General features: G+C 41.4%; 1 protein-coding gene and 1 long non-coding RNA gene across 20 annotated transcripts in view; one reads left to right on the plus strand and one right to left on the minus strand.

Annotated features, from left to right (window-relative positions):
- Positions 1–87: 87 nt before the first annotated feature.
- On the minus strand, positions 88–8859 carry LOC134729105 (uncharacterized). The gene is made up of 2 exons (XR_010109988.1): positions 8747–8859; positions 88–1604 (listed from the first exon to the last, which is right to left on the minus strand). It is a non-coding gene; the product is annotated as an uncharacterized LOC134729105 (long non-coding RNA).
- A 538-nt stretch (positions 8860–9397) lies between these two features.
- FANCI (FA complementation group I) overlaps positions 9398–21412 on the plus strand; it is a 73382-nt gene continuing 61367 nt past the window's right edge. For 10 of the 19 annotated variants that reach the window (XM_055098951.2, XM_055098954.2, XM_055098953.2 and 7 more), the window contains exons 1-2: positions 9499–9580; positions 13132–13234. In XM_055098951.2, coding sequence (XP_054954926.1) covers positions 13151–13234 — 84 coding nt within the window. In that variant the 5' untranslated portion in view covers positions 9499–9580; positions 13132–13150. Of the gene's footprint in view, positions 9581–13131; positions 13235–21412 lie in introns of those variants that run through there. The other 9 variants (XM_008973879.4, XM_008973878.4, XM_008973883.5 and 6 more) reach the window with 5 other exon arrangements.

Here is a 21412-nt window from a genome sequence, read left to right on the forward strand (position 1 = left end):
CTTTAAATATTTGTTCTTTTAATTTTGCAATATCCAAAGACAAGTTTGTAGAGTGTCCTTCTAGATACTTTTTTATTCTTTCCCACATTTTGATCTTATTAAAAGCCATTAATAGTTTCCACAAATCCTTATGTTTAGCTCCTACAGTGGGCCATATCATTTGAGGTTGAGGTGGTACTATACCACCATGTTTCCAGATAACAGGAACTCTTGCTGTATTTCTTACCATTTCTACCATCTGACCATTTTGTTTAGACCAGCTGAACATAGTGTGGCTGTGGCATGCAGACTGAGAAGTGCAATTCAAGCTAAACATCCCCTTATTACCAATCAATAATGATTCCATAGGAATCATTGTGCAGCACCTCTGCCTGTTCTGCAATGCAATCTTCCCAAACAAGTACATTAATTATTTCTGGCCAGGTCCAATTCTGTTTACAAATAGGTTTTTGAGGGCGGTATGCCTCAATTATAGGAGCTGATTTATTATGGTAAATACTGAGATCAGAAAGCATGTGTAACTATGTCATAGAGTGATTACATCCAGGCATTACTGCCAGCCAAGATTGATAAATATGCCCAATAAGTATAATTGTTCTCTGTGTGAGTCCTTGTTGAAGGAATACTCATGGCAATGGTGATCACCGCTATCATAAAATTACTCATTGTGACTGGTTGTCCCGCTTTCCTCAGGTTTTCGTCCACCATCTGTGACAGCTTCTTGATCTGTCCCCAGGTAGGTGGCTCAGTTCAACAGGTGTTGCTCATGACAGTTGGGGTTCTCCTCAGCATCAGTCTTGACATGGCTGCAACCAGGGGATCCTCGGGATCCTCCCAGAATCTCTTCCTCGGCATCTGGCTCATGATAAGGTTTCAGGCGTCTTGATGATATCCAACTTGGCTGTTGATTCTGGCCTGGAGAAACACAAGCATAACCTCTACCCCAAGTTATTATTTTACCTATTTCCAAATTTTTTGTTATCGGATCTCTTCACCAAACCAGTTGTTCTGCTTCTGTCTTTGTAGCTGGTTTCTGTAGATGCTGTTCAGCTGCTGATAGCATCTGGCTTTTAGGCAGGCTCAAAAAATTTAAAGTCAATAATGCTAGAGTCAATTGCATATGGGGTATTCCGTAGTCCCTGTTTCCATCAGTCTGCTTTTGCAATTGTCGTTTCAGGGAGAGATTCGTTCTTTCTACTATGGCTTCTCCTCAAGAATTATATGGGATGCCAGTAATGTGTTTAATATTCTATATAGAGAAAAATGTAGCTAGAGCTTGGCGAGTATAGCCTGGGGCATTACCTGTTTTAATAGAAGCTGGAATGCCCATCACTGCAAAACACTGCAAAAGGTGACATTTAACACAGGCAGAAGACTCTCCTGATTGGCATGTAGCCCAGACAAAGTGAGAAAAGGTGTCCACACATACATGTACATAAGCTAGTCTCCCAAAGGAGGGAACATGTGTGACTTCCATTTGCCAAAGAGAATTAGGTTCCAATCCTCAAGGATTAACTCCTCCTATGCAAGATGAGGAATGTACCATTTGGCAAGTTGGGCATCGTTGGATAATAGCTTTAGCTTCTTTCCAGGTAATGCTGTATCTGCGTTTGAGACCAGAGGCATTAACATGGGTTAAGTTGTGACAGTGTCTAGCATTAGATATTGCAGTAGCAACTAAGTGATCAGCCATTTGATTCCCTTCAGTTAAAGGTCCTGGAAGAGGTGTATGAGCCCTAATGTGAGTGATGTAAAAAGGGTGCATTCTACTCCTAACTGCTGTTTGTAATTGGGTAAATAAAGTCATCAGTTGCTCATCTGTATGAAATCGTAACTGAGCATTTTCAATTAATTGTGTGGAATGAACCACGTGTGAAGAATCAGAAATCACATTAATAGGCATATCAAAAGCAGTCAATACCTCAATTACAGCTACAAGCTTGACTTTTTGAGCTGAAGTATAGGGCATCTGAAAAACTTTACCTTTTGAGCCAGAATAAGAAGCTTTACCATTGCTAGACCCATCTGTGAAGACATTTTCAGCACTTTCAATTGGTTTAAATTACTTATTTTAGGGAAAATCCAATTAGTTACTTTCAAAAATTGAAATAATTTTGTTTTCAGAAAATGATTATCAAGAACACCCATGAAATCAGCTAAATGAGTTTGCCAAGTAAGACTATTTATAAAAGTTTGCTGGCCAGGCGCGGTGGCTCACGCCTGTTATCCCAGCACTTTGGGAGGCTGAGGTGGGCGGATCACGAGGTCAGGAGATTGACACCATCCTGGCTAACACAGCGAAACCCTGTCTCTACTAAAAATACAAAAAAAAAAAAAAAAAAAAAATTAGCTGGGTATGGTGGCGGGTGCCTGTAGTCCCAGCTACTCGGGAGGCTGAGGCAGGAGAATGGCGTGAACCTGGGAGGCGGAGCTTGCAGTGAGCCGAGATTGCACCACTGCACTCCAGCCTGGGTGATCGAGTGAGACTCCGTCTCAAAAAAAAAAAGTTTGCTGTATTTGTGCCTTTGTGAGAGGGACAATAACTTTTCCAGGATCATATCCATGTAATTTAACAACCTGAGTTCTCCCATTTCCTATCATAGTAGCAATTTGATCCAAATAAGGAGTTAGAGTCCATGAATTAGTATGTGGAAGACAAAGCCATTCTACTAAGTCCTGCTCTTGGACAGTAACACCAGTAGGTGAATGCTGAATTGAAAAAATTAGCAAATCTAGAGTCTTTTCTGGATCTATTCTATTTATTCGAGTCTTATGCACTTGCTTTTCAAGCAGCTGTAACTCTGCCTCGGCCTCCTTTGTTAATTGCCGAGGGCTAGTGAGACTAGGATCTCCTCTAAGGATAGAAAATAGTTTACTCATGGCATAGGTAGGAATGCCTAGAGCAGGTTGTATCCAATTACTGTCCCCTAGTAATTTTTGGAAGTCACTTAATGTTTTCAGTTGATTTCTACGTATGGTTACTTTCTGTGGCACAATGGTAGTATCATTTACTAAGGTCCCCAAGTAGGAGTAAGGAGTAGTAGTCTGAATTTTGTCAGGAGCTATAATTAAACCAGGGCAAGAAATCAAATTTTGCAAGTGATCGTAACATTGGAGTAATATTTCTCGAGTAGGGGCAGCACAAAGTGTATCATCCATATAATGAATAATGTAACACTGAAAATTTTTTATGAGTAGGTTCAATTGCTTGCACTACATAAGTCTGGCAAATTGTTGGACTGTTTAACATGACTTGTGGCAACACTTTCCAATGAAAACACTTAGCAGGTTGCAGGTTGTTTACCACAGGTATTGTAAATGCAAACCGTTCACAGTCTTGCTCAGCTAAGGTGATAGTAAAGAAACAGTCTTTTAAATCTATGACTATTAAAGGCCAATTTTTTTGAATCATAGCAGGAGAAGGCAGTCCTGGCTGTAATGTCCCCATAGGTTGTATAACTGAATTAATGGCCCTTAAGTCAGTTAACATTCTCCATTTACCTGATTTTTTCTTAATTACAAAAACTAGAGAATTCCAAGGGGAAAATGTTGGGAGCCATGTGTCCTTTTTCTAATTGTTCAGTAACTAAGTCTGCTAAAGCCTCCAGTTTCTCTTTACTCAGTGGCCATTGTTCTATCCAAATTGGCTTATCTGTTAACCATTTTAAAGGTATAGGTTCTGGAGGCTTAACAATGGCTGCCATCAAAAATGATATACTAAACCTTGGCAGGAACTTTGTCTTTCCATTTGAAGCAGTTCCTTCAAACCTTGCAAATTTTTTTCTAGTCCCATACCAGGGACATACCCCATTTCATGCATCATATGTTGACTTTGAGGGCTATATAATTGCTCTGTAATTAGAACTTGTGCTCCCCATTGTTGTAATCTCTTCCCCATAAATTTTTAGGTACAGAAGTTACAATTGATTGAATAGTCCCAGGTTGTCCATCGGGCCCTTCATAATGCAAAATATAACTACTTTGATATACTTCAGAGGCTTTACCAACTCCAACTAGGTTAAATTGAGCGGGTTGAATTGGCCACGCAGATGGCCAGTGCCATAGAGAAATGATTGAAATGTTTGCTCCTGTATCTATCAAACCTTTAAATTTCTTTCCCTGAATAGTTATTTCACAGGTAGGACGTTCATCAGTAATTTGATTCACCCAAAAAGCTGCTTTGCCTTGTTTATTTGTGCTTCCAAATCCTCCCGTTCGTTTAATTTCACTTTTCCCCATTTCCACATACGGCACAATCAGGAGCTGTGCTATGCTCTCTCCTGGCTCTGCTTTCCAGGGAACAGAAGTAGATATAACAATCTGAATTTCCCCATTGTTATCTCAATCAATGACTCCCATATGTACTTGCTGTCCTTTTAAATTTAAACTAGATCTACCTAGAAGTAATCCTATCCTCCCTGCTGGCAAGGGTCCACAGACCCCTGTTGGAACTTTTTGCAGGGGTTCCCCAGGCAGAAGACTCACAGCTTTTGTGCAGCACAAATCTACTGCGGCACTACCAGCTGTGGCGGGGGACAGACATTGTACAGGGGTGAAGGAGTGGCCTGAGCCAGAAATGCCCCAGGTTGGAACGGGGCCCGGGACAGGCCCCTCATGGCGTTTCCTAAATTGGGTTCCCATCTTTATCAAACTTAGAGTGACATTGATTAGCCCAATGTTTTCCTTTTTTACACTTCGGGCATAGACCTGGCTCATATTGATTAATAGCTTGTTTAAATTCTTTGAGTAATTTAAAAGGAAAAGGCTCAAATATAGCTATAATATTTCCCTATTGATCTAGGGGGTGTATCCTAACAGGGAACTGCCAAGCCTCTATATCACCCTCTCATCTAGCTTGCTGAATTCCTGCCTGAATAGAACTGAGAGCGGTTGCTCAAGGAACTGCTTTAACAGTCACTGGGGCAACTACTTTTCACCCAGTGTCCTCTAGAAAACAAAGATCTGGAGGGTCAGGCCACTCTTTTTCTTCAAAATAATGAGGGGGTGCAGAAGGGTAGGGATGAACCTCTTCCTCCTTTGCCACTTTAGCTTTAGCTGGCAAACAAACCTGCTGTTACCTCTTCTGTTACTTTGTTATACTTTCCTTCCTCCTCATCATTAGTGTGAAAAGGTTCCAAGGTGGAACAAACCAGAGCCCACACTTGTCCCACTGTTACCCTGATGCTTCTGTGTTCCCTTTCTGACTCACCATGGGCATTGCTTAAGAGTACTTGGGTGTCCTCCAGCTTAATTCCACATTCTCCAACCGTCGCTCTGGCGACCCTTTGACCTGGGATAGAGCCCCATGTATGGGCACCACTTACCGAGACCAGCTCGGTCGTGGAGACCCTAACCCAGCAGCGCTAGAGGAATTAAAGACACACACACAAACATAGAGTGAGAAGTGGGAAATCGGGGGCTGACAGCCTTCAGAGCTGAGAGCCCCGAACAGAGTTTGACCCATGTATTTATTGACAGCAAGCCAGTGATAAGCATTGTTTCTACAGATTGTAGATTAACTAAAAGTATTCCTTATGGGAAACAAAGGGATGGGCCAGAAATAAAGGATGGGCTCTGGCTAGTTATCTGCAGCAGGAACATGTCCTTAAGGCACAGATCACTCATGCCATTGTTTGTGGCTTAGGAACGCCTTTAAGTGGTTTTCCGCCCTGGGTGGGCCAGGTTTTCCTTGCCTTTATTCCGGTAAACCCACAACCTTCAGCGTGGGCGTCATGGCCATCATGAGCATGTCACAGTGCTGCAGAGATTTTGTTTATGGCCAGTTTTGGGGCCAGTTTATGGCCAGATTTGGGGGCCTGTTCCCAACACGTCTCAAACAACAACAACGAAAACCTTATGAAGCACTACCTTATGCCGAGCACTTTACTACACATTGGTGCTATAAATAGTGAGCAGGTAAACCTCTGCCTCAAACTCTACCAAACTGGAATTTCTTCCAGGTGGAGTAAACCAGTTCTCCTTAACAAACCTGTGAGCTATCCAGGTAGTACTGTGTTTGTTTCTTTTACCATCTTAACGGTTTCTAAGTGTATAGTTCAGTAAAGTCAAGTATATTCACACTGTTACGCAACACATCTCCAGAACTTTTTCATCTTGCAAAACTGAGACTCGGTACCCATTAAGTAATAACTAATTTCCCCTCCCCCCAGGCCCCATAATCACCATCCTTCTTTCTGTTTCTATGAATTTTTTTTTTTTTTTTTGAGACGGAGTTTTGCTCTGTCACCCAGGCTGGAGTGCAATGGCATGATCTCAGCTTACTGCAACCTTGGCCTCCCGGGTTCAAGCTATTCTCCTGCCTCAGCCTCCTGAGTGGCTGGGACTACAGGCGCCCATCACCACGCCTGTCTAATTTTTATATTTTTACTAGAGATAGGCTTTTGCCATTTTGGCCAGGCTGGCCTCAAACTACTGACCTCAGGTGATCCACCCGCCTTGGCCTCCCAAAGTGCTGGGATTACAGGTGTCAACCACTGTGCCCAGCATGTTTCTATGAATTTGATGAGATACCTCATATAAATGGAATCACGTACATTAGTATTTGTCTTTTGGTGACTAGCTTATTTCACTTTAGCATAATGTTCTCAAGTTCATCCATGTTGTAGCATGTGTCAGAATTTCCTTCCTTTTAAAGCTGGATAATATTCCATAGTATGTATGTCCCACAATTTTTTTTTTTTTTTTTGAGACAGAGTCTCGCTCTGTCACCAGGCTGGAGTGCAGTGGCACAATCTCAGCTCACTGCAATCTCTGCCTCCCAGGTTCAAGCAATTCCCCTGCCTCAACCTCCTAAGTAGCTGGGACTACAGGCACGCACCACCATGCCCAGCTAATTTTTTGTATTTTTTTAGTAGAGATGGGGTCTCACCATGTTGGCTAGGATGGTCTCAATCTGCTGACCCATGATCTGCCCGCCTCGGCCTCCCAAAGTGTTGGGATTACAGGTGTGAGCCACTGCACCCGGTCGTATGTCCCACATTTTATCCATTCATACAGTGAGGGACATTTGTGTTGTTTCTACCTTTTGGTTATTGTAAATAGTACTACTGTGAACACAGATATACAAATATCTCTCTGAGATCCTGCTTTCAATACTTTTGAAAAGTTATTTGCTGGAAGGAAATAACACTTTCATGTGCTTCTAAGTTTGGCTCTTTATATGTGTTACCTTGATCATTCTCTCAAGCAGCACTGCCCTTAATCCCAAGCAACTGGAGCTCTTGGGCGGGGTGGGGGAGCCTTATTGGTCTTCCTCTGCCCAGAGTCCAGAGGATGTGCCCACCCACCTTCCTTTAGATCATGCTCTAGGTACCTACTTAACCATCCTCAAATTTGCTTCCAGGGCCCAGATAGGCCTTTTCCTAGGTCCACCCTTCCTAGAGTGGACCTGCTAGTATGTACAGCCCTAGACCCAAAGGGTGGCTACAGGGCAGCTTTGTGGGGGAGTCATGGTGTGGATCTTCAGGCTGGGTGTCCACATGCAGGCATAGGAAGCCTGAGACCTCACACTGTAGGACTGAGTCGGGAATGGTAAGGGGCTTCCATTTGTACTTTTTCTCTGGACTCCTGTAAATATTAGTAGCTATAATGTTGTTAAGATAAACAAGTACTATTGACAAGGTCTGAAGAACATTTAGTTCCATTACTGTAAACCTGTTTTTAACTGGATGTATTTTCTAGAATCAGTGTATCACTAGCTTCTCAGTGTATAGTGTCTAGTCAGTGAACCAGATGGATAAGATTTGCTCCTTAGTTAAGGAAGCCTGCACCAGGGTGAAAAACCGTTGTTGTTAATCTGAATGAATCTGTTCTTCTCTTCTTTTGCATATGTAACACTTATTAATGCAAATGGAAAACACAGATGATGCATTTGTGCAACAAGAGGAGACAAGAACCCTGAGGCATCAATGCCAGTGGGTAGACACACAGGCAATTCAGTAAGTACGTCTGGGATGCGCCAGTGGAGGCTCGGAGAGGCTAATGAGCTTGTTCTAGCTACCCAGACCCACAGATTGATGGCTGAATCCCAGAAGCAGCCTGGGAGATTTTGTGGGGAGATGAGGCAAAGTCATCTATTTCCTTGGCAAGGTAAAGGATTCCTTTCAGGAATCATCTTCTACCTCAAGCTGCCGTGTTTTAGTTAAACATCGCAGCTCTGTATTGGGACAGAAATGTAGAAGGAAAAAAATGCTGAAGGGTCACAAGCAAGGAGCAGGTCTAGACAGCTGAGAGGAACCATTCTCCTCCAATAGCTCTGTTTCTTCAATAACTGGCCATGTAGACCCGTTCTACCCCCGAGGGCTGGGAGTCGAGTCAGGTTCCAGACTGAATGCTCCCTGATCTTAGCATTCCTTCACTTGCCATCCCACAGGCACCTCAAATTTGGTGAGTCCAACTCTGAAGGGCTCATCATCTCCCCATCATCCTTTTCCTGTGCTCCCTGTGTTAGTCAACTGCAGGATTAACTCCCCGCCCCCCAACCCCAGTCGCTCAAGCCTGAACATTCCTCAACAACGCCCACACCCCCTCAAATCCGGATATTTGGGCTTCCTAAACCTCTACCTCCTAATCTCTTTCACATGCAGTCCACTCCTTTCTGTCCCCATTGCCAAGGTTGGGCCACCACCACCTATCTTTGGGACAACTTACAGTCTTCTAAGGGGGGTCCTGCCTTCGGTCCGCCCCACCTGGCTCATCTCTTTTGAACAGTTTCTGCGGTACTCACCTGCCCGAGACAGCAGTCTACAATGCGAACACAGTCATGTCCTTCCCCTTCAGCGGTTCCCCACTGTCCCCAATATGAAAAGGAGTTAGAAACCCCTGTCTTCCCACTCCCACCGAGCACCTTCGCCTTCTGAACTGGCCAGGGGCTCTGTTGCTTGCTCGTTGCTCTCAGACCCTTTGCGCAAGGTGCTCCCTCAACCCAAAATAGAATCTCGGCCCACCCTCTGTCGGTGTTCGCCCCACTGTCAGTTGTTCATTTAACAAATATTCGCTGCTTTTGCCAGGCTATGCAATAAACGCTGGGGTTACGCAAGGGGAGCGCAAAACAAAACAAAACAGAGAACAAGCAAAAACCACAACTCCCAAAAGTCCATTAAGACCCCTAGCCACAGGGGGCTTACATCTGAGGGGTTACCGTTCCTTGGCACAAGGTGGAGTATGAAATCCGCCTCTGCCTTCCAGGCTTTTCCAGTGCCAAGACCTGCGGGGCCACCAATTGTGAGTCCCCTCCCGCACTGACTACTCCCTCAACAGGACACGAGGGAAGCTGAACCTGTCGGGACACCGCGCTGGGCACGCTCAGGTCCCACCGCGCGTGCTCATCGGCGGTCCCGAGCGCGAGTTCGGACAGGCAGCGCCCCCCTCCGACTGTGAGCTGGGACGCTCCCGCACGCTTCCCGGCCCCCCTTCAGTCTTCATGGTACACCCTGCCCGCAGGCACCCGGACGGCGGAAGTGAGCCGTGGGGGCGGATCTTGTTGTTACGGGTAACGGAAGTGTGGCGGCCTTGGGTTGAGCGGGCTTTTTGGAAGTTTGTGGCGAAGGTGAGGCCCGAGGTGAGTGCAGAGCGGCTCGCGAGTTGCTCGGGCTGTCGGACTGGGCCCCTGGGAGGGAGCGGTTCTGTGGGGGAAAGGAGGCTCCTGTCCTGACTTGGCGTTCTGGTATTTTCTCTGGCGTGGAAAACGCGCTCCGCTGTCTCCCGCCGCCTGCCTCAGCTTTCGCAGTTCCCTCCTAGGGGTGTGCCTCGGTCGGAGCCCCTTCTGTTAAATTCTTCCCCCTTGGCCGAGAGTCAGCTCTTACTTCTGAGAAATTTCCCTTAACCTTGCTTTGCATTTGTTGTCCGGTCGCGGTCTCCATCACCAGCTGCTTCGTGTTATAGTTTTTGTATTTGCGCTCACGGCTTGTTAACTGAAGAACCCGGAAGGGAAGGCCGCGGCGTTTCCCGCCGGCGGGGCTCTGCCATTCTCGGATCTCGGCTTCAGATCTCTGATGCTCCCCAGCGTCTCTTGGCAAGGAATCTACTTCGCGTTCAGGGAATTCACAGCCACCCGCCTCTGGTCTTACCTCTGGTTTTAGGATGATTTTAGCAAATGTGCCTAGGTTGATTTAAATGTATTCCCCTCCGAAGCCGCCTGCCCCTTCTGGCTGGACACCTTTTTAGGTTGGTGTGTCCGGTTTGCATCCGGTAGTTCAAAGCATGGGATCTTGGAGTCTGGAGCTGGACAGACTCGGGTTTCACTTCTCTCTCTGCCACTTGGTAGCCTTCTAATCTTGGGGGAAATTCCCTAATCTCTGAATCCCAAAAGTTGTTCATCCAAAATGGGGCTAATATTACACCTACCTAGTAGGTGGTGGTGTGGGAGTCATGTTAATGAATGTAAAGTGCTGGGTTCAGTGTTTTCCCTATTATAGGGGTTCAATAATTTGTTCAACAAATATTTGTTACCTAGTTTGAGCTAGTTACTGTGCTAAGTGCTGGAGATACAATGATAAACAAAACCAGCTACGGCCCGTGTCCTTACGGGACTTATAGTCTAGTGGGAGATAACATTTGTTAATCTGATAATTACACATGTAATATTAAAAATTAGTGACAGTATGTAAGAGAGTTTACTGGTGCCATGAGAGGATGTACTAGGGGAACGTTTAACCTAGACTGAGCTTTTCTTTTTTTTTTTTGAGACAGAGTCTCCCTCTGTTGCCAGGCTGGAGTGCAGTGGCGCGATCTCGGCTCACTGCAACCTCCGCCTCCTGAGTTCAAGTGATTCTCCTGCCTCAGCCTCCCAAGTAGCTGGGACTACAGGTGCGTGCCGTCACGCCCAGCTATTTTTTTTTTTTTTTTTTTTTGTATTTTTAGTAGAGACGGGGTTTCACCATGTTGGCCAGGAAGGTCTGGATCTCTTGACCTCGTGATCCGCCCGCCTTGGCCTCCCAAAGTGCTGAGATTACAGGCGTGAGCTACTGCGCCTGGCCTAGACTGAGCTTTTGAGGAGATGTGGATTGAGCTGAGATCTGAAGGATTTGTAGGAATTAGTAATAAAAGATTGGGGGGCAGTGGATGGAAGCAGGAATATTTATTTAAGTTCCAGATGGAAACATGTGGAAGGGCCTGTGGCAGAAAGAACTTGGAGATTTGAAGGAGTGGAAGCAATTCTGCATGGCTGGAGCAGAGTGATGAAAGGGAGGTAGGCATGGGTCAGAACTTGCAGGACTTATTTTATCCTTACTTAAGGGTTTTGGACTGATAAAGCAATGGAAGCCACTGAAGAGCTTTAAGATGAGGATGGCATGGAGGGAAGATAAGTCACATAATCAGGTTTGTGTTTCAAAAACATCACTTTAGTTGCTGCGTAGAAGGGAACAAGTTAGGAAACGATTGCAGTAGTTCAGGTGAGAGATGGTGGTGGTTTGGAGTAATGTGTCAGTAGTGGAGATGGAGAAAAGTAGACAGATTTGGGAGATATTTAGTAGGTAACATTGACAGGACTTGGTAATGGATGTGGTGAAGGATGAAGGCAAAGTTGTTAAGAATGTTACCTAGGTTTCTGGTCTGAGCAGCTGAGTGGATGATAGTACCATTTATGGAGACGGGAAACACAGGAGGAAGAAGAGGAGGAACAGATTTTCTTTCTACTAGGCTGTACTTCCCCCTTCTATTTTCATAGCTACTCACTGAATTCTATCTGCTTCATGTGCCTCCATTTCATCCCATCTTTTCTGTTCTTCAGTCACCACCCTAGTACAGGTCTTTATCATTTCCACTAAAATAACTTCCAAGTGGTCTCTTAGCATTTGCTGTTTCTTCTTACCTTCTCCCCACTTTAATCTGCACAAAGATGCTAGGTTCTGTTTCCTCAAACACTTGCAATCTTGTGAGATTGTCTTTTGCTCAAATTTTTTAATGGTTCTCAGTAATTTACGAAATAGAATCTAAATTCCTTAACCTGTTTACTTCCAGCCTATCTTTCCAGCCTTCCTACTCACTATTTTCCTACTTGGATTCTACCTCAGCCATTTTACTCATTTTCCCCAAAGAAATTTCTCATTTCCCGTATGAATGCCTTTCTTCATGATACCCTTCTCCATAATGTATACAACCTGGTTGTCTGGACTACCTATATTTAATCTCTAAGTTCCAGTTCAAGCTTTCCTCTGCTGCGAAGCCTTGACATTTAAGAACACAGTTACATCTTTTACCTTGTTAACTTCTCAGCTTTTCTTTCTTTCTTTCTTTCTTCCTTTCTTTTTTTTTTTTTGAGACAGAGCCTCGCTCTGTCGCCCAGGCTGGAGTGCAGTGGCGTGATCTCCGCTCACTGCAAGCTCCTCCTCCCGGGTTCACGCCATTCTCCTGCCTCAGCCTCCCGAGTAGCTGGGACTATAGGCGCGCGCCACCACGCCCAGCTAATTTTTTTTTTTGTATTTTTGGTAGAGACGGGGGTTTCACCGTGTTAGCCAAAATGGTCTCGATCTCCTGACTTCGTGATCTGCCCTCCTCGGCCTCCCAAAGTGCTGGGATTACAGGCGTGAGCCACGGTGCCCGGCCTCTTTTTTTTTTTTTTTTTTTTAAGAGACAGGGTCTTACCTTGTTGCCTAGGCTGGAGTACTGTGGCATGATCATAGCTCACTGGAGCCTCACACTCTTGGGCTCCCCTTCTCACTTGTTTTTATACCATTTAATTGGCACATAGCATTTATAGTGCTATTGGTTTATTCATTTATTTGTCAAATACTTTATTACATGCTTATGGTAATATATAATGTATTACATACTTGATATTCTGTTAAATGGAAGCTTTGTTCTAGGTAGTATGGTGAGTAGATGGTAACAAGTGTGGGCAAAAATTATGAAACCACTTGATTAGAATACAGATTCCTAATAAGGCAATTCCAGGGAATTTTCAGGATTATTTTGGTTAGGTTAAGAATCATCTTGCCACTGAGCTTAAGAAGAAGAAGAAAAAAGAATCAGCTACTTAAAGATAGTCCTAAGTTTGTTGAGCACCCATTGCATAATAGGTATGAAATATTCAGTTAACAGGGAAGGAAAACAAATCAAGTTTGTTTATTTCTGGAATCTTCACCCACCTCTGACGTTTTTCCCTTGTAGTTCTGTGATATGAGCAACAATGGACCAGAAGATTTTATCTCTAGCAGCAGAAAAAACAGCAGACAAACTGCAAGAATTTCTTCAAACCCTGAGAGAAGGTGATGTGAGTATTAGGAAGCATGTTCTGCTAAAAGTAAATGTCAGGCATGATGACACATTCAAAGGACATGTGAGAAAGAAAAATTACGCTGCTTCTTCATATACTCCCCATTCACTGTAGGAGACAAGGATTTATTTAATAATAATTTATAGATGTAAAGAAATTGGGGTGAGGGAATGAGAGAAATAGACTACTTGAGGGCATTTGTGACCAAGTTTAAACCTGAAATAGTTTAAGAATAGAATGCTTTTACAACTGTATTTATAAAAGCAAATTAGTATACTTTTATGGTCCTCAGAACAATCCTATTTGATGATAATATCCAGACTATAGTTACTGATTGAGACATTAGTTTTGCATTTTGATGCTTCTCTGTATTTTTCCGTAAAGAAATTAAGTTTATAAGCGGCAAAATATTTTGAAATTATTAGTAAAAATTAGGGCCTCTGTTTTCACTATAAGTGTAGGATTATAAAATGGGATAGTAATTGCCTTATATGTTAGGCTGTTTATTCTCCCTAATGTTCTTTCTCAGCTGATATACTGCTCCTTTTTCCGTAAGTGATCTCATCCTATCCAGGTCCCTGCCTGGAAAAGAATCCCTCTTCAAGGTATATGTATAAACAAGTAAAGACATTGAGTATCATGGGATTTTTTTCCTTTTTCTGTCAGTTGATGAGTATTATGTTTTTAAGGGAATTTTTATGTGTTAATGTTGTAGTTATTGAAGGAAGGTGCATCTTAGTGTGTGTTATCTGACGTACTAACTAGGAATTGATGCAGTGTTGCTCTTTGATTTTTTTTTCTTTGAAATTATCCAAGATTGCCTTTATAGCTGTTTTTTGAGATGACTTGTTGCATGAGTTGTAACTTGAATCATTCTATAGACAAGATTTGATTGAAACTAGCATTTAAATTATTTATTTAAAGTTTCATGCCTCAAATTGAAGGCTTGAACACTGTCAAATTGAAGACAGTGTTCCAGATGTTTTCTGACTCTAGGATAGAGTAATGCTAATATTTCCCTCATTTTTCCATTAATGCAAAATCAGCTTTTTGGTAGCAAAATTATATTGTAGTCTCATTGCTCTTATATTTATTTTTGTATATGTTGATAAGTTGCTAAGTTTCCTTTATCTATGAAGTCCTTTTAGAATCCATGTTAAAAATTATATATAGGCCAGGCATGGTGACTTACACCTGTTGTCCCAGCACTTTGGGAGGATTCCTTTAGGCCAGGAGTTCGAGATCAGCTTAGGCAACATAGTGAGACCCAGTTTCTAAAAACAACTACCAAAACAACAAACTTTATATCTGTTAACTGTCACCTTTTTTAGATTCATCTTGTTTTACTTCATCAAGATCATTTTGTATGATTCTGCTGACCATATTAATCACCTTTTTATCCTCTACAAATTTGTTAAGCATGTCAGTAATATATGCAGGCAGTTCATTTGATAAAATGTTCCACAGAAGATGAACTCAGAGTAAAAAATTATAAAACACATAAAGAAGTCCTGTGGCAAGAAAGACTCAAACAGAAATGGGAAAATTCATATTCAAGGATTTAGAGCAATCTGAAAAAAATCTTTAATTATTTAACACAAATACTTAATACAGTGTTTAACTTTATTTATTTAAAGGTGGGATCTCACTCTTGCCCAGGCTGGAGTGCAGTGGGGCGATCTCGGCACACTGCAGCCTCAACCTCCTGGGCTCATGCAATCCTCCCACCTCAGCCTCCTGAGTAGCTGGGAGTACAAGCATGTGCCACCATGTCCGACTAATTTTTGTATTTTTAGCAGAGATGGGGTTTCGCCATGCTTTCCAGGCTGGTCTTGGACTCCTGAGCTCAAGCAATCCACCCACCTCAGCCTCCCACAGTGCCAGGATTACATGTGTGAGCCACTCTGCCTGACCTAGTATTTAAAATATTTGAAGATGTAAATGAAGGAATAGAACTCACAAAATAAGGGATGGATTTAGAAAACAATGAAAGAAAACTTCTTGAAATGAAAACCTCAGTAGGTGGTTTAACAGTAGACAAAACATGGCTAAAGAGAAAATTAGTAAAGTGGAATACAGAGCTGAGGATAACTAAATAAAGCACAGATTGTAAAGAGGTGGAAAATATAAAGAATATTTAAAATATATGCAGAGAACTTTGATAAGAATATATTATCTTCTTAAACACATAGAATGTTCATAAAAATTAATCACACGTCATATACTAGAGCACAAAGAAAACATGGGTAGGTCCCATAAGGTAGAATTATTACAAACTATTGTCTGTGATCACAATGCAATAAAACTGGAAATGAAAACTGAAACTAAAAGTCAAAAAGCAAAGACACTTTTACTTGGAAATTAAAATACCTTCTATTCAACCATTGTGGAAGACAGTGTGGCGATTTCTCAGGGATCTAGAACTAGAAATACCATTTGACCCAGTGATCCCATTACTGGGTATATACCCAAAGGACTGTAAATCATGCTGCTATAAAGACACATTCACACGTATGTTTATTGCGGCACTATTCACAATAGCAAAGACTTGGAACCAACCCAAGTGTCCAACAATGATAGACTGGATTAAGAAAATGTGGCACATATACACCATGGAATACTATGCAGCCATAAAAAATGATGAGTCCATGTCCTTTGTAGGGACATGGATGAAGCTGGAAACCATCATTCTCAGCAAACTATCACAAGGACAAAAAAAACAAACCCCGCATGTTCTCACTCATAGGTGGGAATTGAACAGTGAGAACACTTGGACACGGGAATGGGAACATCACACACCGGGGCCTGTTGTGGAGTGGGGGGAGGGGGGAGGGATAGCATTAGGAGATATACCTAATGTAAATGACGAGTTAATGGGTGCAGCACACCAACATGGCACATGTATACATATGTAACAAACCTGCATGTTGTGCACATGTACCCTAGAACCTAAAGTATAATAAAAATATATATATATATAAAAATAAAAAAATACCTTCTAAATAACTCTTGGAGGAAAAGAGATACAAACAAATTACAGGATTTTTTAAGAATAATTACAGATAACAAAAATACTACATGTTAAAATCCATGGAATAATGTTAAAAACAAGTGTTTAACAAATGAAATAATGAAATCAATACAAATGAAATAATGAAAATAAATTCCCAACTCAAAAACCTAGAAAGAAAGTAAACAACAACAAAAAACACAAGAAACTACTAAAGATAAAAGTGGAAATTAATAAAGTAGAGAACAGAAAAATAGTGGATCAAATTAATCAAAATCTTGGTTCTTTGTGGGGAAAAAAAACACCATTAATTAATATAATAATCAAAACAGTGGAGTAAAAACATGCACAAAATGAGAAATGACAAGGGAGAAATACTGTTAATACAGAGAAAATCTCAAAAAATACTGTGAGACTACAGTAGATTCCTGTGCAAATAAATTTGAAAACCTAGAGGAAATGGATAATTTCTTAGGCACGTACAGTTTAATAAAATTGAGCCAATTTGAGATGGAAAGCTTAAGCAGACCAGTTTCCATAGAAGAAAAGAGAAAGTTATGAAGGAACTACTTCATACAAAAACACCAGGCCCAGATAGATTGGCAGGAAACTTCTGTCAAACCTTTAGAGATCAGGTAGATAGTCCTAATGCTACATAAATTGTTTTAGAGCATAAATAATAAAGGAAAACTTCCAAGTTCTTTGAATGAAGCAAGTATAACATTGAATTAAATAAATATAACATTGATTTTTTTATGCTATCTTTATCAGGTATAACCTTAAACCTCATAAAGATAGCATAGAAAAAAGAGGATATAGACTAATGTAACTTATGAATATTGATATAAAAGTCTTAAATATTAGGGGACAGATTGCAACACCACATTTTAAAAAAGTACACCATGATCAAGTGGGATTTAATAGCAGGAATACAAGGTTGGTTCAGTATTTGAAAGTATATTACTATAAAGATTATACGATTATCTTCATGGATCAGAGAAAGGCTTTGACAAAATTCAACACTCATTCCTAATAAAAACTTGAGAAAAATCAGAAGGGGTGGCTGTTTCCTTTACATCATAAAATGTATATATCTAAATTCTAGAGTCAGCATCTTAGTGGGAAACCATAGAGACATTTCCTCTAAGGCCGGGAACAAAGCAATGATGCCTACTGTCTCCATTACTATATAATGTTCTGATTTGCTAGCCTATGCATTTAACCTAGAGAAAACAATCACAGGCATAATAATGGAAAAATAAAGGCTGAGTGCAGTGGCTCACACCCATAATCCCAACGCTTTGGGAGGCCAAGGTGGGCAGATCACTTGAGGTCAGGAGTTCGAAACCAGCCTGGCCAACATGGTGAAACCCCTTCTCTACTAAAAATATAAAAATTAGCTGGGCGTGGTGGTGTGTGCCTGTAATTCCAGCTACTCGGGAGGCTGAGGCAGAAGAATCACTTGAACCTGGGAGGTGGAGGTTGCAGTGAGCCCAGATTGCACCATTGCACTTCAACCTGGGTAAACAAAGTGAGATTCCATCTAAAAAAAAAAAAAGAAAATATAAAACGTCTCTCTTTGTAGATGGCATGATAGTATACCTGGAAAACCCTGGAGAATCTGTGATAAAACCATCTATAAACGAATTCATCAAGGTAGCAGAATATAAAATTAGTATGCAAAAATCAGTAGCATTCATACATAATAGCCAGTTAGCTCACGCCTGTAATCCCAGCACTTTGGGAGGCCAAGGCAGGCGGATCACCTGAGGTGAGGAGTTCTAAACTAGCCTGGCCAACATGGTGAAACCTCAACTCTACTAAAAATAGAAAAATTAGCTGGGCGTGGTGGTGCATGCCTGTAGTCTCAGCTACTCAGGAGGCTGAGGCAGGAGAATTGCTTGAACCCAGGAGGCGGAAGTTGCAGTGAGCTGAGATCACGCCACTGTACTCCAGCCTGGGCCCCATTTACAATAGCAACAGAAAAGTTAAAACAGGAATAAACCTGAGAAATGTCGAAAACCCATGTGAAAAAAAACTGTGAAACACTTCTGAAGGACAAAGTAGAAAACTAAGAAGATATCCCCTGTTCTTGATTGGGGAGTCTCAACATCACGAAAATGTCAATTCTTCCAAAGTTAATTTATCAATTTAATACCAGTAAAAATCCCATTGAGCTATATATATAAGTTGACTGCAAAATTCATATAGCAAATTGTACACACAGGAATAGTTAGGGAAAAGCTGAAAAGAGCTCTGAGAGAGGATTAACCATAGCAGAGACTAAACACCACAAAAACTTTTATAAATAAGAGTGCAGTACTGGTACATGAGTAGATGAACAGAAACGGAATAGGATACAAAGAATAGAATAGGTAATGCATAAGAATGGAAAGTCTCAAAATAGACCCAACTACAAGTAAAATCTAGTATATAATAAAATTACATCTTAAAACACTGAAATAAAGATAATCTTTGACAAATGATATTGGAACAACTGGATGGACATTTGGAAAAAATAGATGAAATTAGATGTGTTTCTCATATTCAAGAGAAAGCTCCAAATGAATCAGAAATTTAAATGTAAAAAACAAATCTAAATAAATGTTAGGGCTGGGCACAGGGGCTTATCCCTGTAATCCCAGCACTTTGGGAGGCTGAGGTGGGAAGATCGCTTGAGCCACGAGGTTCAGATTACAGTGAGCTATGATTGTGCCACTGCACTTCAACGGATGAAAGTGAGACTCTGTCTCTTAAAAATAAATAAATAAATAAATAACTTAAGTATATGTTAGAAGAAAACATGGATGAATTTCTCTTTAAGCTCAGTGCAGTGAAAAGCTTTCTAACTGTCATACAAAATATAGATGCAAGAAAAGATAAGTTTGTCTACATATAAGTTAAAAAGTTTGTGTGGCCAGAAATACCATAAGCAGAGTCAAAAGACAAATGGCAAACTGGGAAAAAATATTTGTAACGTATCACAGAAAAAGGATTAATATCCCTAATTCATAAATAACTTGTGGGGGGGGGGGAAGATAAACTGTATTTTAAAAAGGCAAAAAACATGAGAATAATCACTAAAAGATATATAAAAATGGCCTTAAACATAAGAAAATATGCTCAACTTCACTCATAATAAGAGAAATATAAATTAAAATAAAAGATAGTGATCCACCTGCCTTGGCCTCACAAAGTGCTGGGATTACAGGCAGGAGCCACCATGCCTGGCCCCATGTATATTTTTATGTGTATAAACATGCATACATTTCCTGGCTCTCTCCAATGAAAGAACCATGAAGCAAAGATGCCATAGTTGCTCGGTGTGGTTGCTCACGCCTGTAATCCCAACACTTTGGGAAACTGCGTGGGTGGATCACTTGAGTCCGGGAGTTCAAGACCAGTTTGGGCAACATGATCAAATCCTGTCTCTATAAAAAAATAAATAAATAAATTTTAAAAAGATGCCATAGTAACAACAAACACACCCATCACCTAGATCTTTGCTGTTTCATAACCATTCCTCACTCAAGGGAACCAGGGCTCTTCAGAGAAATGGATAAGTTTATGCGTGGGCAGGATGGATACAAGATGAACCTGGAACATCTTGCTATACCAGAAAGTAAAGAAGTGCTCAAAAAAGACAGTGGGGGCGTGTCACAAAGACGGAAGAGCCAGCTCGAAGGGTTTCCCTTTGGCCAAATCTGGGACTATTTGAGCATCAAAATAAGTTCAATAATGAACCATTGAAAAATAGAGATTTATAAGTCCATACTCATAATTAATAAATAAATCACTTTGGGAGTTTGAGGACGGAGGATCACTTGAGTCCAGGAGTTTGAGACCAGCTTGGACAACATAGTGAGAACCCACCTCTACAAAAAAATAATTTAAAAAATTAGCATGGCATATCAGCACACGCTTGTATTCCTAGCTAACTGGAGGGGTGCTGAGGCAGAATTGCTTGAGCCCAGGAGTTTCAAGTTATAGTGAGCTATGACTGTGCCACTGCAGTCCAGCCAGGGTGACAAAGAAGACTCTGTCTCTAAGTAAGGTAAGTAAAGTAAGTAAATGAATACATGGGTAGAAAGGAGTTCTCTTGCTTACAGTGCAGGAGTTGTAAAATCATTCCTTTGCAATTGTAATGGTAAAGATTGAACCAGACAAGAAATACCAATGGATGTTAAATCCAGGGGGACTTTAAAAACATTGATACGATACAATTAATGAAGCTAAGAACCTTATTCCAACTCTCCCCAGTAATTATTTCACTAATGTTCTCTTTATGTTCCAGGATCCCACTCAGCATCCTACATTGCTCTTAGTTGTCATTTCCCCCTGATTTCCTACACTCTGCAATAGTTCTCAGTCTTTCCTTATCTCTATCGATCATGATAGCCCTGAGGAGTATTGATTAGTTGTTTTGCTGAATGTGTCTCATTTAGGGCCTGTTTGGTGGTGTCTCATGATTGGACCAATGTCTTGTATCCCTGGCATAAGGACCACAGAAATGGTACCATGTCCTTTTTAGTGTATCAAATCACTGAGCTCTTGATGTCAGTGTTATTCCTGGTGATACTGACTTTGATAACCTGGTAACAGTGGTTTCTGCTGGACTTTTCCATTTTACAGGAAGAAAATTAGATGAGGAGCAAGATATTTGCATGATCTTAAAGTGTCTCCCTATAAATTGCTTACTGGTGGCAAAGGGACAGGGTGGGGGAAGTAATTATAAAGTGGGATCAGAATATCACCAATGAGGGACAGATGGACATCATGTGCTTCCTGATGTGATACTCTGAGAATGACATGATATCACCTGTGTTCTTGTGAGACCGCATAAACTCAATCTAGCCACAAGGAAACATCAGACAACACAAAATGAGGAATGTTCTATTTTTTAAAAACTAAAATTTACTTGGATTATGCTGTTAACTTGGTAGTTACAGTCTGCCAATTAAAAATTTTAAAGCCTTCTGAGGTAACAGGGATACTTAAATCTTACTTGCTCTATTTCTGAGTTTTAAAATGTAGTAAAAAGCATAACTGAACATGGTCAAAAGAAAGACTGAAGATCACATAAGTGGAAGGAGGAAGAAGGGGAGCAGAGGACAGAGTCAATAGAAGAAAATTAACATTCGTTGAGTACTTGTCGTGTGTTAGGC

This window comes from Pan paniscus, chromosome 16, assembly GCF_029289425.2.
Source record: "Pan paniscus chromosome 16, NHGRI_mPanPan1-v2.0_pri, whole genome shotgun sequence".
NCBI classification, from domain to species: Eukaryota; Metazoa; Chordata; class Mammalia; order Primates; family Hominidae; genus Pan; species Pan paniscus.